The sequence below is a fragment of the Nyctibius grandis genome, chromosome 4 (assembly GCF_013368605.1).
Source record: "Nyctibius grandis isolate bNycGra1 chromosome 4, bNycGra1.pri, whole genome shotgun sequence".
In the NCBI taxonomy this organism is placed as follows: Eukaryota; Metazoa; Chordata; class Aves; order Nyctibiiformes; family Nyctibiidae; genus Nyctibius; species Nyctibius grandis.
Window position 1 is genome coordinate 6860641 of NC_090661.1, and position 16355 is coordinate 6876995.

At 35.3% G+C, this 16355-nt stretch overlaps 1 protein-coding gene across 1 annotated transcript in view; it reads left to right on the top strand.

Annotated features, from left to right (window-relative positions):
* METTL15 (methyltransferase 15, mitochondrial 12S rRNA N4-cytidine) overlaps positions 1 to 15877 on the top strand; it is a 102185-nt gene extending 86308 nt beyond the window's left edge. Inside the window, exons 4-6 of the mRNA XM_068399043.1 lie at positions 5320 to 5511; positions 7360 to 7538; positions 15320 to 15877. Coding sequence (XP_068255144.1) covers positions 5320 to 5511; positions 7360 to 7538; positions 15320 to 15765 — 817 coding nt within the window. The 3' untranslated portion in view covers positions 15766 to 15877. The remainder of the gene's footprint in view (positions 1 to 5319; positions 5512 to 7359; positions 7539 to 15319) is intronic.
* The last annotated feature ends 478 nt before the right edge of the window (positions 15878 to 16355 follow it).

The window sequence follows — 16355 nt, forward strand, 5'->3', positions numbered from 1 at the left end:
GTTCTACAGGTTAATACAAAAGGGGGGTTTTGTTAGGCTTTTTGACGTGATGTCTTCAAGTTACTTGGAAAGAAGTATTTAACTTTCAGAATGTATGCATACCTTTTCAGTGTTCCCTACTCTTAAGTGGGAGTACATGGTATGTAAATGTTTACCAGTTCATATATACTCAGAATCACATTTCTGTGATCTTAACACACAGAACAAAATTATTATTATAGCCCTCAAATTTGAAAATATGAACTTACTTGGTTCTGTGGAAATTGCTTTTCACATATGCTTCTTCCTGTTTTCAGATCTTTGTTAATCAGTGGTCGAGATTTGAGTTTGTAATTTTGCAGTACAAAAACCAGCCTAGACTCAACTCTTAGTTCTCAAATATATATAATGGCTTTTTCCAGAGCTGTAATTAATTTTTTATAAAGCTAGCAATGTAATGACAAGGTTCATTTATAAGTTGATAGATGCTACAATTTTTATTTCTTTTGTTTGCAAACATGAAAACCTTGCCGATTTCCCAGTTGTCAAAGGTCATTTAAAATTTTTTACAGAATATTCAGATACGTTTTTGAGAGGGGCGTTGCACCGAGGCAGAGTAATGCTCATAGGTAGGATGCTGAAAGTTTCAGGAGTTTATGACTGGAGTATTTTGTGGTTTGCTTCTAGGTGTGCCTGGCCCAGTGCAGCTGTGAGTGAAAGTCACAGCTATCTAACAGCTGCTGAGTGACCTAGGTGAAGTGAGTCAATGATATCAAACCAGATCTGTATCAATATGCTCATTACAGCTGGTGTTAATTGGCACCCCTGTTGCCAGTCTCAGTGGAGTTACTGAATCAAAGCAAGCACCAGACTGGTCTCCTCGTTTGATGTGCATTGGCAGGAGTTAGCTGGAAAACTTTTTTTCCTAGTTCTCTCAAAGAAACGATTTATTCTGGTTGAGTAGAAGGTAGTTTTCACTGTTGACAAGGGATCATCACTTCCTGACTTCGTATGTATTCATACATAGAATTTGTAAGGGGAGCAATGGTGAAAGATCAAGAGCAAGTATTGTTATATACACATAAAAAATACTGAAGCACCATGAAAGCATAATCGTCCTTTTCTGTGAAATTGCTTGAATGATTGATGTCACAGCAACTTCTGTGACAATGAAGAGAAACCAGATAAGGGAAAATATTTTCTCTATTTATTTTGTAGAAGCTGTATTCATGCTTTACTTTTTTCCTGTGCACATCCCTCTCAGCTGAATAAAATAAAAAAGAAATATTTTTATAAAGCGTAGTAGAATACCAGAGGTGAACTGAAAACAGAAGAGCCTGAAATGCATTAGGAAACTTCAAACTCTTTCTCATTCTGCTCTTTCATATAAATGAGAAGCATGGATCCAATGCTGTCTTTCAGAATTACTATGCTATGTGTCATAGTATAATATAACAAAATACTGTGTTATGACCTGAACAAAAGGTCCCGAACCCAAGTTTGTGTCTTATTTTCCAACTGTAGCAAACAGTACAAGAATCCTGTAAGCTCTTGAGGTTCTTGCATAATAAAATCTATTAAGGCCCCAACAGCTTATGTAGCAGCTGAAATAACTTCTTATTATATTTAAAATTGTCTAGATTGTGTTCCCAGTGTTCTTTTAAATTCTTGAAATTTTTTTTTTTTGAGAATGTCAAAATTAATAAAGAGGGAATGAGTATGTTGAGTATTTTGCAAAGTTAGAGGTTGCTTGACTGTTGGCAACTGGGAATTTATCAAAAATTACCATGCTATTACTGCACACACAAAAGCCAAATGAGGGCTAAACATATGACAGGTATCGTTTGCTTTTTTACATCCTCAGATCGTAATATCTGAAATTGTCTTAGCTTTCTACATAGGTATCTTCAAGTCATTCAGTATTAAACCCTGCAAATCTTACTTCTCCATTTGTAAGAGAGGGACTAAAAGCTCTTCATAGTTGTTTTATGTTTATAAAATATTCTGAATATGTAAAGTACTGTTCAATTACTAAGTTTAAATATTTTCTCTTGAGCAAGACAGTTGGATTTAGTTAGATTGTAACCTTGAAAGATCACCTAAAATGCTTTCTATGTCAGTAGTCTTAACAGCTTTTGACGGTACCCCCAAAACCCCCTCGAAAACCCTCATTCAGTCTTGGTCTATAATGTTTGGCTATGCTCTCTCTTCTCAGGCGTTTTTGAGCTATAAGCTTGGCTGTTTTATTTGGTATTTAGGGATGTTCCCTGGTTTACTGTTCCTTCTTTTTCCACTAAGTGCTGTTTTTGCAATATATTAATCCAGAAAGTGTAATAGACAGATTTTCACACTGGGTAAGTATGGTCATGGAACATAAATCCTCTAATGCCCAAAGAAAATATTGGAACACTGAAAAAGAAAGTGAAAAGAATTTCTACATAGCTGGGGAGAGCAGAAGGCATGTGACTGTAGGAAATAAACATGTTTAGCGTAGTGTACATAGCTTTTATTATTTATTTGAGGTTATTCTGGAAACGATTTACAGGTGGTGTAAACAAAAATCTGAAAGCAGAAGGAATTGAGGCAAAATTAAGCATTTTTAGAGAAGATCATGTGTGTAACAGGCAGTTATTATTTGAACATAGGTGTAAAGAATAGTAGACAAAGGAGGGGTTTTATTATGTTCTAATAAATGCTTCTGAGTACTTAGATATTTTTCTTTAATGTCATGCTCATAATCTAATAAATTAGTCTTTGTCATCACTGGCAGCATTGTTACTATCCTATCGAGGATTTGATATTTGTATTTCCTCTCCTAAGGTAATAAATCTTTCATAGCTGTGTACTTGGTTTGATTAATTGAAATGTATGAAACACCCAAGATGCTTAAAATTGTTTCTTCTAGTCCACAAAGAAACAGGAATTCAGAGAGCTGGCCTGAACGTTTTGTAATGATTATAATCTCATGAAATGCATCTTTTTCTTAGTAAAGATTTATATTCACCAAGACACTTACATCCACACTTGATATACAAAATGCAGTGTATCACAAACAGGTTATATACAGAGGCTATAATTTCACACAGCTGAAAGGCTGACATCAAAATGTCAATCTAATTCTTTTTCAAACTTATTTTTATTTTCAAACTCTAAAACATTTTCCAGCTGAAGCATCTCTCCACCAAAGAGTAAATTTCAACTTACTTCAAAGACACTTCTTTTTTTAATTACCTTTTCCTCATCACAAGGAGTTGGCAGACCACAAATGAAAGGCCACTGTCCCAAACATCTTAGCCATCTGCATACTTATGGCTTGTTTAAAGAAACAGAATCAAATTTCTAGCAAGTTATAAATATAGTTCAGAATGCTTTTTCAGATTGGTTGGTAGCACAGTACAGTACTAGTTCATAGCCACTGACATGGATTACTGTCTGCTGGGGGAACTAGACAATGGCAATTTATATTTTTTTCGAGATCTCATTTAATTTCACCTCCCACATACGGAACTGTAAAGTTCATTCATTTGCACAAGTTGTAAAGTTAGAAACACTGCCCAGTTGGACAAAGTGGTACAGATTTTCAAGAAAATTCCTCTCATTATATCGAGGGGAAATACAATCTCAAAGCTATAATTATATAGCTTAAATTGGTTTAAATATGTTAAGTGGATCATTGTGCTTTTCAGGAACTGTTAGTTCTCATTAAGCTGAATAGTTGTATTTAATTATGTGCTGGACACTAATCAATTAAAAAATGCCTATGTGTGATCATGATATCCCTCGTGAAACGTGTTCACTCAAGGTATTTCCCAGTTTTTGTGCTATGTTAAATAAGTTGAATAATTCTGCTCTAATGAGGATACCATTGTGTAGCTAAATGTTCTTCCATATGGTTACGTTTATGACTTCCTTTTAATAGAACTTTTTCTCTTTTTTTTTTTTTCTTTTTTTTTTTCCCCTTGGTAGTATTTTCTTACTCCAATTGGATGGTGCAGAAAAGCTTCTGATTCCCTGTTCATACACTGTTTTAAAACTGTAGCCACTGGAATTGACTAAATTACGTCATAGTACCAGTTGTCTTGATGTTAATCTGACCTGAAAGAAGGATTAGATTTAAGCTGATATTTTGAAAAAGTTGTTGTTTGTTTGTTTTCAGAACTACTATAATGCTGAAGTGTCAAAAGATATATGGGCAGTTGTCCTCTTGTAGCTGAAACAGTTAAAGGAGTTGCTCTCTCTATCCATTCACTGCTGCCCATGTAACTTAGACAAAATTATGTGAGTTAACCTAGTAGACCTTGTAATAATTTGAATGCTAATCCATGGTGCTGAGGAGCAGTTATCCAAACCATAATCAAAACTCTGATGTGAAGGCAGTGGCTTCTTGTTGGGGCAGAAATATATTGTGTTTTGCAGGTACTGCTTAAAAATGCAGCAACATGTTGGTTAACATTTTTAAATCTTTGTGAAATTCATTGAGATTTTGACAGCTAGGTAAAATAAATTATTTAATTTTAGGTCACCTTATATATAAACAAGAATCAAAAGTCCAGGTTTAGACACCCAGGAAGAGTTGAGCACCTCAGAGATGTGTCATCTTCTCCCTTGCCATGCCTCTTTCCCTTCCCAGTGTGGGAATATTAAGCAAGAACCACCTTAAATCTGAGAAAGAAGAATGCTAAGCACAAAAATGCATGTAAAACTCTGCTTTCCCCACTGACTAGGTGCCTGAATCAAAACTACACTGAAGTATTTTATGTGTTTATGATCCAGGGCACCTAATTTTGCCCAATTATTTTTGAAACAACAAATACCACTAAAAAAAAAAAAAAAAGAGAAAAAGAAGTTGTCCCGTGGCAGGAACTCAGGATTTTTTTCATGTCAGGTCAATATTAATCACAAGGCTGTGTAGTTGCACTCCATCTTGTCTGCTTCTCCTCTAGGTCCAAGAACTGTTCGTTCTTTTCCGCACTTTGGCCTTCCTTGATGAAGGGCCCTGCTCAGCTCCGTGCTTACCCTGGTGGTCAGGGATTTCCCATTGAATGTGAAAGGTGTCCCTTCAAGTTCCTGTGTGTTGAAAAAATGAAATGTTAGTCAGGTTTCTATTTCCTTGAGATCGCGCAGGAAGGGAGTAAAGAGTTAAAGAAGCTTAAGTAGCTGCTGATGGGTGGAGTGGACTAGTTTTCAATGTTGACATATGAAAAGTACTTAAATTATTACTTTGGGAATAGCCCTAGTGCTTCTGAGACAAGTGAGCACTACTAATTCCTGATATACAAGGGGAAAACACTGCACTGTTACAACTGAAATTGAGGCTCTTTATTTATGATTCTCTTACAGGAAACAGATTCAAGCTCTTCTAGGACAGTTTAGCCAGTCAGAGACTTTGTTAATCTCCTCTGGAGTTGAGCCAGGGACTCTCGATGGAGTTCTCTTGGATGCTGGCTGCTCTTCTATGCAATTTGATACACCTGAAAGAGGTTTTTCCCTGAAGAACGATGGACCTTTGGACATGAGGATGGATAGTGACAGGTACCTGTTAATAAAATATTTTTCCTTGAAACTCAAAAACTGTGTGCTCAGCAACCCCCATGCATTTAATTTCCTTGTAAACTGAAGAATTCTCATCATCAAGCCCCATCTAATTTTGTACTTGACCTACAGGCTCACAACCCCTTACTGCAGTCCCTTTCCTTTTCTTCCACACTTACTATTTGTGAAACCTTCACTTGAGCACGTTCAGTTGCTCCCTCGGGAAAGGAGCAACGTCCCTCTTTTCTGCAATGGCCGCCTGACCTGGTTACTTCTCTCTAAAAGGAACGTAATATAAAATAAATAAATAAAATCCCATTCATGATGTCTGCCAATTGAAATCAGATAGCAACATTGCTTTTAACACACGAGTATAATGTTGTCTTACACACCCGTAGATGTATTGTAAGCTTTCCTTAGCAATATTATAAGCTTCCTTTCACGTTGTGTAGGAGGCACATCAGGCTTACTTAATTATCGAATTAACAATTACTAAATAAATTGCCTCTATTTAAATTATTAGAATTAGTATTTATTACATTCAAGAGCATGAAAATCAATGCTGGAATGATAATTTCTACTTATGTAGCAGTTTTCATCTTCAAACAACCTAATATATTTCTGTAGTGTTGTGCTTTTTACATGAACAACCAAAGATCTCTGTTGTATAGATGATTGCATAATTCATTGGGAGAATGAAAATTTTTGCTTTGTGTTTTGATGAACCTGTAGTCTTAAGAAATGTCATTTGATTTTTCATTGCTCACATAGAGTCAGTGGGAAGCCTCAGTTTCTAAGGAATAATCTTAACACATTAATGTTAAGACTTAACACAGCAAATTTCATGATATTCACTTTTTCCAGTTTTGTGTAAAAAGCTCACGTGATCCCCCTGGGATTCAGCCCTTGGATTTCAAGTATCTGAACTCCAGGCTTGTATTTGCATCATGAGAATACATGTGTGGAACAGGAGCATAAGAACAAAGGATACCTGTGGCATAAGAAAAGCCTTACACTGCGGTTGTTGCTATGATACTACTTGCCTCTGATTTCTAAGTTTTGTTAGCTTTTGTACGATACTGCAGGAGGGTAATATATGCCTGAAAAATATTCTGCACATTCATGTCTTTGTAGAAGAGAATTTATGAAGTAGGTTGTATGTTTTCTCAGATTAGTAAACCCATATATGATGTTCATAAAATGCATTGGAACTATTTCAATAGCGAAGTGAATGAGATTTAAAAGAAATAAATGTATGACTTATACTGTTTATATTGTAGTAATTCCTGTAATTTGTAATATTAGGTCATTTCTATTATCTCAAAACAGTATTTGGATATAAATTCATAAGCCTTTTAGTGAAAAGTAAAGTTAAATTATTTTCATGAGCAATTGTTTTCGTATCAGGAGATGTGAAGAAAAAGATCCTTGAGATCAGTTCTGACTAGAAAACAACATACAATGCAAGGTGACTAAAATGAACCCAAAAGGGGCAAGTTTATATTCTAAAACTGGCTAAATAAAAAGTCACACAGCATTTCCATTTTTACATGATACTGAAATATATTTATTTTTGTCAACTCATTAAGCATAGTTTATGATAATACTTGAAAGTTTCAGCTATTCTAGTTGATGTTAAGGAACAAACTCAATTTAAAGTAGCAAGAAAAAGTATTTAAAAGGTGCAGGCTATATCTGTTTTCATAGGGTTGCTGTCTCGTATTTGAAAACCTCAAAGGCACTTGTATGCAGTGTATGTGTTTGACTTTATGTCTCAATGCTATGAAGCTTCACCTCTTGTCAATGAAAACTGACGTCAGTGAACTAATTGGCTCTTCTTGTGCGTAGGTACCCTGACATGCCCACCGCTGCTGATGTTGTGAATGCTTTAGATCAACAGGCACTTGCGTCCATCCTGAGAACATACGGGGAGGAGAGGCACGCCAAGAAAATCGCTTCAGCCATTGTTCAGGCACGCAGCATATACCCCATCACCAGAACTCAGCAGCTTGCAAGCATTGTTGCAGGTACCCTCATTAATTCTTCACAGTGGCTGAGGAGAAAAAATATTAATCCCCAAAGTCCCAGAGGGATCTATTTGTACTTGAAATCGTGCAGGATCTAATCCTGCCTATTCTGCTCTGATGTCAGCACGCTCTTTTTTTTTTTTTTTCAAGCTCCCACTTTTTATATTGTAGTTTGACAATTATTTTAATAATAGATTTTACATGAAGTGATTTTGCCAACCAAGTTGAAACACAGAATGACAGCAGCCTAGGGAATTCTTTATCCCAGCTATCGATAAGCCTTCAAATATCAGGTATATCATATGCCTCTCTTAGTTTTAAATTTCTACATTTTAATATTTTGAGGGGAAGTACCGTGGCAGTTTCCAGTTGTGAATGAAATCAGATCATTTCTGTCCGGTTAAAGAACCAGAAAGCAAAAAGTAAAGCAATACATAGCTTGCTTCACCTTGTGAATGCCAACTAGATCAGCCTGAAGCGACTATTGAAACACTTAATCTTACTTGCTCTTCACTGTAAACAACTTGAACAAAATGTAGTTACGCAGGAGCTGTGCTCACATCAAGAACCTTCATGGTTGTGTTCTCAAGTGAAAATTTTCAAGGGAAAATGTAAGACACAAATCCTGTTCATTAACATTATAACATGTAATGTGGGCGTATTTTTTTTTTAACCAAGAGGTGAAAATTACTGGGTCTTGTCACAAAAAAGTCTAAAATGCTGACTCCTTTAAATATAGACCTTTAAAATGGCTATCCAAATTTAACATTTGCTAAAGAATAGTGTTAAACATTGTATCAGTATCCTGAAGTATCCCAAAATATTGTATTCATAAAAATCTGTATTACTTAAACTGGAAGTTTAAGGGAGTTACTTTTAATGACTGACAAACAAATTAAAAGATTTGGATTTGTGTAAGTTAGGATACTTGAGCAAAATGTCCAGTCAACTGAGGCCCGAAGCTTAGCTATGATTAAAGGACCTGAAGACACTGCTTGCTGTTGTAAGCCTCTGCTGTAAATATAGTGAATGTGGGGAACAAGCAATCCTAAAAAAACGAGGAGATAAAACACTGTGAATTTTCTATAAAACTTGGAGAGTTACGTCTTTAATATCGGCATTGTCATCAACATCACGAACTAATAATTTAGTTTTTCATCTCCTGTATCTCATGCTTTCTGAAAAACTGTTGATTAAAACAGTGTACCATTATTGAGATTGAAGCAACCATATTGCTATGCTAAAGACGTAATGTGTTATAGGCTGTAAATAAGCAACTTGGTAACTTCCAAGATAATTTTGTGCACTAGCTTGAGCTAAGAAAATAAAAATACTAGTGCATAAAAGACAGTGATTGAAGATCCTTTTGTGTTTAATGCATTGCATGTGAGTCACCACCTAATGGTCACTTTCTGTGACAATGAGAAGGATTTTTTGTTCTCACTTTAAACTCTGCTATTTTTGAAGAAGAGCTTGATACATGAATCAGGTATGCATCAAATATTATACATGCCAAAGACAATGAATCCAGCACCTATCTGCCAAGGCAATAAATATGTCTGTTTTGTGTCCTTTTTTTTGAAGTATGCAAGTAGTTAAAACAATTTTAGGTTTGTTACACTGGTCCCTGTTTGGGTAGAACTTCTTCCGATTTTAATTTGATTCCTCCAGTAAAGGAGCACAATGGTGGATCCTACTAGTTTTTGAACTGATTATACCTTAAGAACATTTTTGGTTACTATAATATATTTTGTTTAATTTATCATCTATCATCAATATATATTCTTATGCAAAATTATATCCATGAAGTTATTGAGGTAAGCCAGACCTAAAGTGCCAGAGACCACAGCTACAGGATCCTCTTGGTGGCACAGCACAAAAAAAACCCTGACTAATTCGTGACTTTACCAGAATAAAATCTATGACCTATTAGTTAAATGTCAAGTCCTTGAAGAAATAAAATATTAATTAGAATAACAAAATCTTACATTTTAGACTTTGCAGACTCTATATGAGCATGATTATCTCTCCAGAACAGGATCAATTTTTTTGCCTAGCATAGGAGCCAGAAAACAAGCAAAAAATGTAGCCAATGAGACCGCGTATTTATGTCTCTTTCTCTGCTGGTGTCAGTATCTGAGAGTTCATGTATAGTCCATATTTCTTTCACATGTTATAGATTACTGTGGCTTCAGATTTTCTAGAACTCCAAAGTTTTGTGTTAAGGTCCAGCTGATAACCGGAACCACAGTGAATCTAGATTTGGACTAGCCTGAAATTGGAAGATTTCATTTCTGTTTATAGAGTGCTAGACTTCTGATCTTTCCTAGCACCTCCCAAAAGGTTAGAGCATGTATTGCTGTTGCTAATTGATTGGGAGATAAGAGTGAAGGATGTAATTAAAAAAAACAAACAAACAAAAAACCAGCTTCACAACAGTCGAAGAACAATCAGAGATTTCTAAAGTTTGTATTGGCAAGAGTTAAAATTTTAAGGTATAGCTTGAAAAAAATGTATAAATAGATTTGTATGTCAAGATTGCCTACAACAGCTTGGGGCTAACTCAGGTATCCAAGTGATTTCTTGCCCTCCTTTGTTTCAATTCAAGAAAATAATTCCTCCTATTTCTTGGCATAGAGCCTGCAAGTCATCTCTCTACATACTCTGCCAATGAATAAGGTCCTTTTTTTTTTTTGTTTTTCTAAATGTTGTCCCAAAGGCTTCTGATCCATTTAAATATGGAGATGTCTGTGAGCTATGGAGTCTGCAGTTTACGTGGGAAAAAGGAGTTTCCTGTTCAGTCACGTGAACATCAGCTCTTCCTGCAGCACAGTCGAACTCCATGCACTGTTTGTAATTTTCACACAGCTGTCTGCAGTGATGAACGCTCTGTAAATATTAACGATCAGTAGTTCTCAGCTGAAGGTCTGTGAATAGATGTGTGGAAGTCGATTAAAAAGCACTTCCTGATGGCTTTTGCTGTAGCTCGTTGAGTTGTTTGGAAAGAATAGGTTTAACTTGATGTGCAGGACAATGGTTAAAAAATAGTGAAATTTTTAGAATGTAATTTTAATATGCTTTTTCCATACAATTGATGATCTATTTTTATTTCTTTTCAGTGGGTAATATACCTTGTTATGTATCAGGTTTTGTTCAAAATTTAATTTTTCTCAGTGTTATTTAGATATGTAATCTATTAACAGATCATTTTGAGATCATGTAATCATTTGGACTTAACTTGAAAGGAATTGATGATAAGATACTAAAGAAGTTTAAAAAGTTTAAAAATAACTTTAATGGGTAAAGCCAGTCTCATTCAGATTGGTTCACATTTATAGAGTTTAATTATCAGTTTGGAATTTGTAATATTGCCTGAATTTCAGACGGGTGAGAATTAACACTGTACTGAGGGAGCCTAGACAAAAGGACATTAGTTGCGTCACAGAAACTTATTAAATGCAATGCTAATTCAACAGACGAATTCCTGCAAACAGGTGCACGATCTGAATTAATTTTTAAACTCTCCCACTCTCATACACTCTGGGGACTTTAATAGTTCACATTGACAGGCACAGCACGTTGCTAATTTCATTCACAAGCTTTAAAATTTCAATACATTTCAACATGTGAATCTATTAGATTTTTAAAAGTGTAAGTAGCATCAGGGCATCCCAAAACTAAAAATGATAATTTCTCTCACTGGGGTTTTAAACTAGTCATCTAGCCAGAAGCGTGGTGTTTTTATGAATGAAATTCATTTTACAAGCTTTCCATACAGATCTTTTTTTTTATTTTTGTACATTGTACAACCTGTTACCAGGAAGATTTTCTTTTAGTGTCATGGTAATTGGAGGGGGCTGGGTGATTTTGTGCCTTAGCAGAAAGCACAAATATGTTTTTATTTAAATATACCAGAGGACTAAGAGTGGGGTAGGAAAATTTTTCACCCCTGGAACAAAACCTACTGCCTTTACTAAAAAGATGAAGGCCGGTGTGACAGAAATCACTACCACAGATTACATTTTTTTAGTTAATCCCAGTCTCTGAAGACAGAGCCATAAGTCCTCGAACTCAGAAATGGTTTGATTTTTGTTTTAGTTTGCGGGGGGTTGGTTGCATAAAGCTGCAAATTGGCTGCATTTCTTTACCAACATCCTGAATATTAGTCTTCTGTATCATTATATAAGACCTGCAGTGCTGTTTGTGCATGTTCAACTGAGGCATGTAAGGTTGTATTGTACTCACAGAATATATCAGGGTTTTAATTTATTTTTCTTCAGCATGTGATAAATTAATTCACAGTAATTAATGTCGCAGTTAATTGTCATACAAGATTATTGTAGGAAGACACTGCACTCAACAACCATAGCAGGACAAATTGGAGAACCTTCCTAAAACCTGTCAGTGCCCTAGTCATGCTGGTAGCCTGAGTATCTCATTTCTTTTGTTTATCTATTCAGTATTGCAATTGCCAAAATAGGAGAGTTCATGATCAGACTACTAAAAATCTGGCCAGATATCAGCATGTCATGCCTATTTAGATTTTCACAAAACCAGTTTTGAAGTAGATCTTTATATCATCCTTGTTCGTTCAGATAAGTAAAAGATATTTTGGTGATACAGAAGATAAAACTACAAGTATTTTACTAAAATTCCAGTGACATTGGCTGTGGAAATTTCAACAAAGGATCTCATTCGAAGCTTCTGTTTTTATGGTTAGGTCCCAATCAAGAAACACAGTTTTGTACTTAAATTGCATGCTGTACTCTTGTGGGTTGGCTTCATTTTTATCTGTGGTACTTTTGGAAGCTGGAATACTCTTAGAATATCAGAAATGGATCATCCCCAGAAAACCAGCAATATTTTTAGAAAATACTTCAGCTGCTAAAATACTTAAGGCTGCAATACTTAGGCTGCTAAAGTATGGTAGTTAAATTCTGGATCTGCTTTGTGAGGTGAGCACCAGCTCAGGGTAGTAACAGCCCAAAACTGAAAGCATAGAACTGATGCTCTTCAAGTCACAGCTGCAAATTTTTCAGCAAGTGGCAGGAGAAAGGAGGTACTGCAGAAAGCCTCCAATAGAACAATACAGGTAGAACTGAAAAAATGCACCCTGTTTTCTAACCCACTAACTTGTTAGTGGCTGCTATTTTGTAAAGGAACAGTGGTTTTTCATTCCAGTTACAACAATTTTCAGTAAAGTGAACATGGCAGCAATGGGCTTGGTTTTAGAAGGGGGAAGGGAAGAGTGAGGTATGTTTTCAGTGTTTTTTTAATGTAGGCTTAGAAGAAGGGATGTATTTGTTGTGTGAGATCTCTTACAAAAACAGTATTTACTTATTCAAGAGAACATGGCTTCTGTAATTGAATTCAAAAGATACCTGGGTATCTGATATGTCAACTTCAAATTCTACTGAAGAAAAACACTATTATGACTGAAACCTAAGACAGGTCTTATGGAGAATACGAAGTTATGAAGCTAGCCACTTAGTGTGTGCCATGGAACCATGCATGTTCTGTGGTATTTTTTGATACATTACATGCTGATTTTAAACCCTGCTGTTTCATTTGATAACTATTCAAGAGTTCTGAGCATGCTGCTAGTGTTTGTAGCTGTTAGTTGACCATTTAAAGAAAATGGTTTATTTTGCTCAGCATAACATTTGTTTATGTTATGCATTAAGACACAGTTTTCTTCACACACAAATGGCAGTCAATGGCTGTTCTAAGGATTCCCTTTTCAGAGAATCTATTTTTAGGTAAGCAAAGAAATATGGAAATAGATACTGTGTCAGCTAGTACAAGCTTGGTGTCAGTTGGTTTCTTGCGACATCTTACCTTCTGTGATTTTGAGTTCTCCTTTTAGTTCAACTCTTTCATCCAAACAGGCTTTGTGACTCCAACAATGAGGGTATATATTCTTGTTATGGTTTATAGAAAGTATAGAACATGGTGTTCTCAAAGACAGAAATGATATTAGCTAGCTAATGTAACTTTTTCTAGAGTTTGTAAGTGATGGAGGAGCCTAATTCCCACAGGTTAAATCTATTTATTCTGTTTTGTGAAACAGTTTAAAGCCACAAATCCTGTGCAGTAGTTTGTGTTGGGAGAAGCTGGTCCTGTTGCCACTTTCTGTCTGGAAGGATTCAGACAATAGGAAAAGGAAACAACCACGGCCACGGTGGGTTTCTTCAGTTAATTCAGGCGCTGTTACCATTAGAGTCAGAAGAGGTAGGGAATGTAGTTGGAAAAACTGAGCATGCAGAAACACATCTTAGATACATCATATACATGATAATAACTTTGTTAATAATGATTGAATTTTTAAATCTCATTATTAGCCTCTCCCTTGGCTAAACACCAATGATCACTTGTGTGTTTGTGATGCCGAACGCTTACGTTTTCTGACATAAGTAAAATCTTCCTTTAAAACTCTCAAGAATTCCAGTTATAAATTATTTTGTGGCAACGTACTGGATTATGATCTCTCTATTAAATTTTCTTCAGTCACCTGCGTAAATGTGAACTTAGTCAACTTGTTTCAGAGGTACCGTGTTCCCTTCTTTTACTCCACAACACAGAATATCAATTACTTGATTATGAACTGCATTTACTTCAAACCCGTGGCTTTATAATGTTGTAGTTTAGCACTGGCATGGAATTAAGGCATTTTAATACATACATCCCAGCTGTTTGCCTTATCTCTAATGGGCCCTCTTGTTTGGAAGAATAATTCTTTCCAGTTATGCGCTAGCATTATTCATTCAATTTATCTTCCCCAGACTCCTGCACTCACTTACATAATAGATTATAAGTTTACTGAGGTTTCACAGATCTTGTAAGACTCTTGCACTTTAGTCCCTTTGATCCATCAAGTCTGGCTTCTCTAGCTTTTTGCTCTGTACTCAGATAATGAAGATTCAAGCCTAAAATACATTAAGTAATGATATATTAAAGTTTCTATCAAAATTTCAGTCTCTGCGGAGACTTGTATAACTCATAAAAATTTTGGAGAAAGGAAGAGGGTGTTTTGTGCATCTAGTCAAAATTATTTAATTTGGTGATTTTTCATCCAATAGACTCATACCTTGACACACTCTGCTGTATGTGCGTCATGTGAAAAAGCAAGTCAGCTGCATTTTCTAAGTTTCTCAAGGTATTTTTGTGAACATTTGAAGAAACACAGGGCTAGTGGTCAACAATTTTTACCCCCAAACAAGGATGCCTCTTTTAAGCTTTAAGTAATTCATTGAGAGGTACTTATCACCAGGTAGGCATTGTCTTCATCTTATCTCTGCCTGTGAAGAAATGGATAATTATCTAGAAGCAACAGTTAAAATTGTGTGTCCATCATATATTAAATTTTTTTTTTCCTTAAAAGCATAAAACAAACCACCACAAACAGTGAAATGACATTGACTACTACACTGAGCTGTAAGGTGTGGTACTTATCTAGCCAATCTTCATTTTTTCCCTGTTTTCGTTTCGGCCATCATTCTGCATTTTAATTTTTTGAAGCATTTGAGGAAGGAATTTCTATGAAAGATCGTAGGAAAAAAAACAACATTCAACCACAAGCCAGATCAGTTTCATAGGGTTTACTTTCAGAAATGTGAATTCAAAGCAGAAAATAAAGATATATTATAAAGAAGGAAGCTTGTCATTCAGGGTTCAGGTGTAAGTATGCTTTCCTTTAAAGTCATCATGCATGAGTGGATTAATGTCAGGATAGCAATGTAGAAATAATAAGATATTAACATATATATTTTAAAATTTGACAGGTGCTTTTCCAGCATCAGCACTGTATGCACGAAAAGACTTGCTTCAGAGACCTACGCATGTTGCTACCAAAACTTTTCAAGGCCTGCGAATATTTGTAAATGATGAGCTCCATGAACTCTTTATAGGGCTGAAGACAGCTGAGAAGTTTCTAAAACCTGGAGGTTGCCTTGTAGCCCTCTCCTTTCATTCACTAGAAGATCGTATTATCAAACGTTTTCTTCATGGAATAGACATGACAGAAAGGTACAATCTTAGCTCAAGGCAGAAGATAAGACAGGCTCTGAAAAATTGCTCCAAAGAAAAAGATACACAAGAATTTCCCCATGGAAAATCCAATTCGAAGTGGATTTTTATACAGAAAAAAGTTCTCACACCTCATGCCAAGGATATTCAAACTAACCCAAGAGGAAGGTCGGCCAAGTTAAGAGCTGCTATTAAACTCTAAAACAAAATATATGTTTAAATAATTGTATAATTTCCTTAAATTTTGTTTTCCAGAAGGCTAACTGGACAGATAGTATCAAACTGAAATAATAAAATGAAGGCGCTTAGAAAACCTTTCTTACCTTTGTGCTTCTTTTTAATTAGGATATAAAATGTAGAACGTCAAAAGGTAAAGTAAATGTAGATAAGTGGGTGTCACTAGTTATACAAAAAAGACATATTTTTAAAAAGAACATCAAAACTAAACTTTATAAAAATTACGTGTTTGATGTATTTACAGTGTTTCCTTTTGATTAAATTCAAAATCCTGACATTAACAGTCTAAATTCAGTAGCTGATTGAGACAGAAACGTTTTTATGGGGGTGGGTTTCACACACCTAAGCCAAATGGCTGATTTGGTCTACAGTAAGTTTAAACTAACCTAAGAATTCATAATATATAAACCTCTATATCTCAATTGGTTTGTTGCATGAATGGCTGTGGAACAAAAGCTAGTTCTTAAATAAATTGATATCAATATCTAATATGCAATCCAAGAATTTGTAAATGGGCTCTTACTTATTTTTTAAAAAAGTAAATATTTACATCTG